This window comes from Tupaia chinensis, unplaced genomic scaffold (assembly GCF_000334495.1).
Source record: "Tupaia chinensis unplaced genomic scaffold, TupChi_1.0 Scaffold144682_1, whole genome shotgun sequence".
Lineage (NCBI taxonomy): Eukaryota > Metazoa > Chordata > Mammalia > Scandentia > Tupaiidae > Tupaia > Tupaia belangeri.
The window spans coordinates 165,691-173,549 of NW_006204543.1; the positions used below are offsets into that span (position 1 = coordinate 165,691).

Genomic DNA, 7,859 nt, shown 5'->3' on the forward strand with positions numbered 1-7,859 from the left:
GAAGATGACCCCGTTTACCCCTTCTCCTGTGATGTAGCTCTGCTGGTAGAGACAGTCCTCTCTGTTACTTACGAGTCTGATTCTAGGGCATAGAGTCTTCAGCTGGACACGTTGTGGTTCTGGGTGGACTGTTCTTCATAGGAAGACTATGCGTATGCTAGCTCATCTGCAGATACAGACAGGTTTTTATTTTAGTTTTTAAGTTTAATTTTTTGCCATAGGGCACATGTGCTCTGTGAAGATAGAGAGAGAGAAAGTGAGAAATCACCCCCCAGGGTGATGGCCTACCACAGTTCCTTCTCTTCTACTCTCCTCTTGAGGTTTTGGGCACGCACGCACGCGGGTCTGATGTGTTCTTCAAGCTGCCAGGTTCAGGACGCAAACCATAGACGGTGTTTGGAGTTTTGCGGGCTCTGTTCTGTGTACATTTCCAAGCAGACGCGTGCTGAGTACCTGCCGGAGTGGTTTCTGGTGACCCCGTTCTCACTGGTGCCTCCCCCGTCTCCTGATGCTGTTACCTTGGAGATGTGAAGGTCCTCTTCGTAGGCTGTGGATGCAAGTTTTCTATCAGCTGTTAGTTTTGTCGTTAGTGTCTCTCCATATGTGGCTTTTCTTTTGACTCTGATTATGGTGAATTTGGGAGTGCTGATTTTTCTTAGTGTAGTCAGACTTGTCATTGTGTTTGTAGCTCACAGTGGATTTTGGCAAGGGTCACTCAGGGGCTGGTAGCCTGGCCCTGGCCCTGGCCCGGAGGCACTAGTGTACAGCAGCAGTGCTGTGTGTGTCCCTGCCAGTGGCCTGACCCTAACCCGAGACAGCGTAGATCTGCAGCGCCGTGTATGCCCCGGCCATCTCCTGCCCCGGTGCCACACACAGCACCTCAGGTTCGAGGGCCACACCCTGCTCGTGTGACCACGTCTTTGGCCTTAACTGCAGTCCCAGGACAAGCTGAGCTGGGAGGAACATCAACGGGCCTGTTTCAATACGTCTTTCTGAAAGTTATACCCATGTTTATGTTTGTTTTCAGGTAATTTGGTGTCGTTGGATTTTCAGAATTCTTTAGTGTCCAGACCAGAGCCAGCTCCATCTCAGAATAAGCCAGCAGTGTTCCGACCAGCAAACCGAGAAGATGCGGCTCAGTCTACTTTCTATCCCCAGAAAAGCTTCTCAGATAAAGCTCCAGGTAACGGAGCTGAGCAGACTCAGAAAACGGTCACTCCGGCGTACAATCGATTCACACCAAAACCATATACAAGTTCTGCTCGGCCATTTGAACGCAAGTTTGAGAGCCCTAAATTCAGCCATAATCTTCTGCCCAGTGAGACTGCACATAAACCTGACCTGTCTTCGAAGGGCTCCACTTCCCCGAGAACGCTCATGAAAGCACACAGTTCAGCACAGCCTGCTGAGTTTGACGGTGGAGTGGATGCACTCTCCAGCCACGCAGAGAAGCCTAAATACCACGTAAATAGTGTCAGCGCTGTGCCTAAAGCTGTCCCTGTAAGGTAAGGCTTCCTTTGTTTACACGCTGGCCCTGTGACCTGCCTCATGAATATGAGTTGTTGTAGCAGATTTGAAGTCGTGTGGGTGACTTGGGACTTGAAGTGATCGTTTTAACTGTACCTATAAAAAGACCAGAGTGGGGCCAGCTGAGGCTTAATGGGTAGGCAGCTGGATCCCACATGGCTGACCGTGTGGTTCAAATCTGGGATCCTGTGGTTTCAGAAACTCGCTGGGCACATGTGTGCACGCCCAAAGTCCCCAAGTGAGAAATGGAAAAGAAGGAATTATGGCATGACCACCCCCACCGGGATGCTTTCTTGCCTCGCCCTCCCCTCACACACACAAACCTGCACACCTGTCGGCGAGCGTGCGGCAACCCTCTTACAGATTAACACAGTGAGGGAGCCGTGCTGTCACAGTGTGCGCCATTACCTGGAAGGTCTCCTGGGGGAGGGACAAGGTGTCAGTGAGGACATGAAGCCTACAGTCGTGAGGCCGGTGGGTTCTGTCTGCCATTGACCTCGTCACAGCACTGACACAGGTGGGGTGGTCTCAGCTTAGCCCCCACCGTCTGCTCCCCTCACGGGCACATCTGAGAATGTCCCATAAACGCGAGGGCCTGTGTTCCTCGTCTGCCCTCGTTCAGTAGAGGGGCTAGAACGAACACTGCAGTGACCGCAAGGGGGCCATTAGAGACCAGCGGTCAGTGCTGAAGGGAACGGCCAGGCGGTGAGGCCTCCCTCCCTGCAGACTCCTTCCTGTCTCCCCTGACTGACCAGGCCTGTCCGGGCCCCCACAGCCAGCTCAGCTGATAGCCAAGCTTCCCGTGAAGGAGACCCTCAGCCAGGCAGGGGGCACTGCGCCTGCTTCCCGGGGGGAGGTTTGCTGCCTGCCTTTGTCCACACCCACGGTCAGTGATGGGCCTGTGCCCAGTGGGCTGTGTCCCCCGAGCCCTGCAGGAGGTCGACTACTCTTCCTGGCATTTGTCCGTCTTCCTGCTCACCCCGTACCCTCCAGCCTTTGGTCAGAAAGGGTTGGTAACTTCCATTCTGGAGAGGCTTTTCCTATAGGGGCACATGGGCTCGCCAGGAAGACAGAGAGACAGGAAGTGAGAAATCACCCCCACCCCCACCCCGGGGGATGGCCACACTGCAATCCCTTTTCCTCTAGGGATCTTGGGCACGCACACACACACGAGCCGGGCGTGAGTTTACTCCACCAGGTCTGGGACTCGAACCGCGGTCGACTACAAGGGAGTCCTGCAATGTAGCCATTATGCCAACTGCTGGTCCCAGTAACCTCCATTCTGAAGCAGTCATCGATAAGCGCATCTCTTTGGCCTTTGGTGTTCTCTAAGCTCTCTCTCGGGCTGTCTGGTTTGTGCCCATAGCCAGCCGTGACCTTGCGGAGCCCCGGAAGCCTTGTCTTTGGCAGCGTAGGCATTCGGTGCTCAGGGTCAGCTCAGTCTGGGCCGTCACCAACACCAACATCTGGGGGTTCCCAAGTCTGGGTGCCACTGGACGTTCGCTGTGCACCTGTTACATGTGTCAGTAAGAAGAACTGTCACCAGTTCTACTCTGACGGACCGTCCGTTTTAAACTGCCAGACACAAGGGAGTTACAGCGTGCTGCTTAAAGGCTGAAGTGGGTAAGCCACTGTGTTGGGTTTTGTACATACGGATCACAAAAGCAGCAATGAAGGTATCTTCGCCAATTACCTTGAAGAGTGTGTTGATTTGTCCAGAAAGAACATGCTCATAGTTCATTCCTGAGAGTAAAATCTATTACTGAAAACTGGCCTTGCAACAGTGAGTAAGAGAAGTTGATCATGCAGAGAGAGGCCCGGAATGAAACCGCCCTGCAGCAGTAGTGCGAGGAGAGCCCGGTGTTGGGCGTGTGCTCACTGGCCACTTGTAACCCTCAGCCCCTCAGCTGTGGACGAGGAGGAAGACGAGGACGGCCACACCGTGGTGGCCACCGCCCGAGGCGTCTTCAGTGGCAACGGCGGGGTGCTCAGCTCCGTGGAGACGGGCGTGAGTATCATCATCCCACAGGGAGCCATTCCCGACGGGGTCGAGCAGGAGATCTACTTCAAGGTCTGCCGGGACAACAGCATCCTCCCCCCGCTGGACAAAGAGAAGGGTGCGTACGTCTGTGTGGCTCGGCCTCTGCGCCAGCTCTTGTGCCCGTCCAGGGCGCTCTGCCTCCACATGGGGCCGGCACGCTGGGGCGGGGGGCCACGGCGACCTCCCACCATGCTTCGTCGTGTGAGATCAGAAATGACGGCAGGCGGTGGGACGTGGCTGCCAGGCTGACCCGATGGGGTTTATCTTGGCGGCAGCCAGGCCTCCCATGTCTAGAGGTGGGTCGCGTGCTATCCCCTCAGAGAGGCGTGCTCTGCCTGTTGCCTGGTGGCAGGAGGTGAGCCTCACGGGGCAGAGGCTGTGTCACTCACCCTTACCCTGCACCTGCACCCGTGCTCGACAGTGAGCGAGGCCACAGAGTGTGCCCCTGAGCTGCCTGGGGCGTAGGGAAGTGACTTTTCACTGTGCCAAGGCTGTCCGAGGGGTGTGAGGGCGGCAGTGCTGGGCTTCCCTGACACACCACTGGAGCTCGTTCTGTTATGTTTTGCAGGAATACTAATGTTTGTGTCTGTGCTCTGGTTTTGAGATATCCTCTCTTAAAACCAGGAGGACTGTTGGCTCTGCGTTAATATCTCAAGCCAACTCTGTGGCAGTAGTAATAACAGAAGTAAAAAGTCACATTTGTAAAAAGCACAGATGAGAAGGTTTTTCTACTGAATGTCCATTCACTTGAATGTAGTAGCCAGTAGCTGCAAGTGGCCGTTCATTGGACGCACTGTGGCCGCTGTGAATTCAGAGGTGTCGGGAAGGTAAAGTACACAGCCATTTCAAAGACTGGGTCGTCTGGAAAGTCAGGACATGTGCTGGCATAGAAAGACACGTCAGACTCCTGCGGCCTGACACGTGCCGACTGCACGTCGCAATGTCTCCGTCGTGCTGAGTTCAGTGCAGTACTGCAGGTGCCTGTCTCCTGACCTCACGTGGCTACTGGAATGTTGGAGACATTGTGTGTCCCCCTGCCCTCGCCCTGGTGGGCTCTGCGCTAGAGAGCTGGCCCACTTGGCTGTTAGGAATAGGGCTAGCGGTCTGAGAAGAAGGTGGCCCTGACCTCTCTGCCGCCCCTCCCGTCCCCGCTCCAGGTGAAACGCTGCTGAGTCCCTTGGTGATGTGTGGGCCCCACGGCCTCAAGTTCCTGAAGCCTGTGGAGCTGCGCCTGCCACACTGTGCGTCCATGACTCCTGACGGTTGGTCTTTTGCTCTAAAATCATCCGACTCCTCGTCGGGTACGCTGTCTTCACTCTGTCCTTCGGGGCTCTGGGTACTGTCGTTGATTGATATCTGGGCAATGGTGCTTCCTGTGCTGTGGGTGGGGCTCTCCCGTTCCGTGGCCTCGTGGTGCACGTGCTGTAAGCACACGTGGACGGGGAGAAGCTGCTGCCTGTGCAGACTGGCTTGGCCGATGGCTCTCTCTCGGTGCTCTAGCAAAATGACTTGCCCGTCAGAAGTTTCCAAGTGTGGTGGAGGGCTGTGACCGCCCACCCACAGGCCTTTTGTCCTCCAGCTGCAGTGCTCGGCCACGTGTTCTGGTTGCCGCACTCTAACCCCTCATCTGCAGAGGACGTGCATGCCAGAGAGACCTGAAAGGCAGGGAGCCCCACTGTGACACTGCGGGAGCGTCTGTGGCACTGTCCTCGCCGACTGCAACTGCTCTGCTCTTCAGGGCAGTCTCAGCGCTCCCGTGCGCGGTCGCACTTCTCCTTCCCTTGCATGACTGGAGCTGCTTACCCACTAGAGCCAGCTCTGCTTGGCATCAGTCGCTTTAAGCGAGTCTGACACAGGAAACTAAGAATTTCAAGTCCTCTTTTTAAGGTTTTAATAAAATGTTATGTATAAATATATTTTCTCTCATATTTGTAAGTATCCTATTTTCTGGAAAGAAGTAATTTTTAACATACTAATATTAAAACTGTCTCCTCTCGGGCTCTACTGAGGAGCATGTTTTTAATCCTAGTGTGAATTAATTAACTGACGTGAGTAGAACAGCATTTAAGCTGCATCGCCGCGTCAGGTGGTGGCACGAGATCTGACCGTCCTCTACACCCGTTAGGATGGGGACCCTTAGGGGAGCTGCTCACCGCAGTCGCTTGCTTATGTACAGGCCCTCAGAAAAGGTCGCTTTTTCTAGATGACATGTCAGGCATAAACAATTCCCGCAGTTCTTATTTCCAGTGTTGTGTGTTTTATTTTAGAAGTTGCTTTGGTAGTTCGAAGCCACGCTTCTTTTCCTGTTAAACTTGAGCGTGTTTGCTGAGCACGTGAGAGTGCCTCCGTGCCCCTCTGTGCCTTCAGGGTGCTTGGCTGCTGGGAGCTCTGCACGGGCAGCGTCGTCTTGACTGCTGAGTCAGTAACCCCAGGGAGGCTGGCGTGTTGGAGAGAGACTTGCGCCTCAGACCACTGCAGAGTGCCGTCACGGCCCTCGTTCCTGCAGTCTGTTCCATAAGCTGTGAGGGTCAGAACAGCTGTGGGAAATCACAGTAAAGTATGACTTAATTTTGCTGCAAAAGCAAGGTGTGAAGCCCATACATAGTGTTTCCTAGTTTGCATTTTCCATAGACTCTTTGAAGACCTCTCATCTGTGACTCGCCACTCTCGCTTAAACTGCTGAGTCCGGGTGTGAGTGGGTGCTGCGTGTGCTGCAGACAGGCTTCTCAGCTGGCGCTGTTGGCATTCTGTCCGCAGCGTGCTTTGTTGTAGGGCTGCCCTATGCGTTCTGGGGTGTGTAGCAGTTCTCTGGCTCCTACCCCAGAAGCGCACTGTGACGAACAGAAACTGGCCGGATCTGTCCTATCTGGGCAGAGTCCTTCGTCTGAGCTGCTGTGGTAAGGGAGGCGGAAGTCGCCCTGTGTCAGCTCACCGAGTACCCCAGGGGGTCATTTTGTCTCAGCCTTGTCACCCATCATACCCTCTGCCAGCGCTGGTCAGCCCTAGGCACAGCCTGAGATCTCCAAGAGCCCGTCAGAGCTCCGATGCCCAGGCCTGCCTCAGGCGGCAGGCAGTGAGTGTTCCAGCCTGGGCCCCTCCGGGAGTCTGGCCTGGGTTCCGTTGTGAGGGAGAGGAGGCTGTGCAGGAGTCAGATGCTTGGAGCGTTATTGGGGGCTCCGTGTTTTATAGAGGGCTGAGGTGTGTCCTCACGTGTTCACGTGCTGAGTGCCCACACTTTCAGCAGGGAAAGAAAGGCGCTTTTAGCAGGTGTGTGGGCTTGGCACTCGGGGGCTGTCCCAGGCATGCGGCCACCTTAACTTTCATTTGTTTGCAGAAAAAGCCAGTGAACTGAACAACACATCACAAAAGAGAAGTCTGAAACAGCTTGTGGGTCACTAGGTGCCAGCCAGTCTGCAGCGGCGACAGAAGTGCATGCGCGGGGCAAACGGGAACCGTGTCAGATGCGTGTGTTCGTATGGCCCCGCAGTTGGCGTGGGTAGCAGTTCCACCTACTGTCAATGACGTTACCCTCTTTTCTCTCATAGGTGACCCTAAAACCTGGCAGAACAAGTGTCTTCCTGGAGACCCCAATTACCTGGTTGGAGCAAACTGTGTTTCTGTCCTGATTGACCACTTCTAACTCGCACACTGTAGGAACTCTGAAACAATGTGAAATGGGTGAACTTACCACGTCCACATGGACCCTCTCTTTCAAGTATTATCCTTTTCTTAGAATCGATCCTACAGTTTCTTAGTATCGAGCATTCGTTTGAACTGATGAGGAATAGTGAGCATGCCCCTGAGCCGTGATCAGAAACACGCTACGAACTGTGTGTTTGTGGTGGAAGAACTACCGCTAGAGGGTCAAAGACACTTTGTTTTATAATGATTTTTGTACTTTTTTTAATGGTCACTGCTTAACATTGATTTCCGTTAAAATACCAGGGCGGGGGCATTTGAGTTCTTTTTTCCCAAAGTATAGTGCTTCAAACGTTGTTATGGCCCTGGCCTGCTGTACTAATTTTATTTTATTACGCATGTGGTAATATGCACACATTTAAAAGATGCACCTGGAATATATAACCAGTGTAGTGGATTTAACAGAAGTGTACAGCAAGGGGAATTTATAACTTTTTTTGGGGGTGGGGAGGGGTAGTCCAGTGAAGACAATGACTTCCTGTTTATGAAACACCTTTCCTTAGGGAAGGACACCAAAGCATGTGAGACTGGTTCCACGGCCTCTCCGGGTCCAAGATTAACCATATCACCGCATCATACTAACCAGCAGGAA

At 53.7% G+C, this 7,859-nt stretch overlaps 1 protein-coding gene across 1 annotated transcript in view; it reads left to right on the plus strand.

Annotated features, from left to right (window-relative positions):
- The window catches only part of TJP1 (tight junction protein 1), a gene marked incomplete at its 5' end in the record, with an annotated part of 156,196 nt that extends 148,356 nt beyond the window's left edge, over positions 1–7,840 (plus strand). Inside the window, 4 exon segments of the mRNA XM_027767793.1 lie at positions 1,028–1,505; positions 3,427–3,644; positions 4,726–4,809; positions 7,114–7,840. Of these exon segments, the coding sequence (XP_027623594.1) occupies positions 1,028–1,505; positions 3,427–3,644; positions 4,726–4,809; positions 7,114–7,208 (875 nt within the window).
- Between the last annotated feature and the right edge of the window lie 19 nt (positions 7,841–7,859).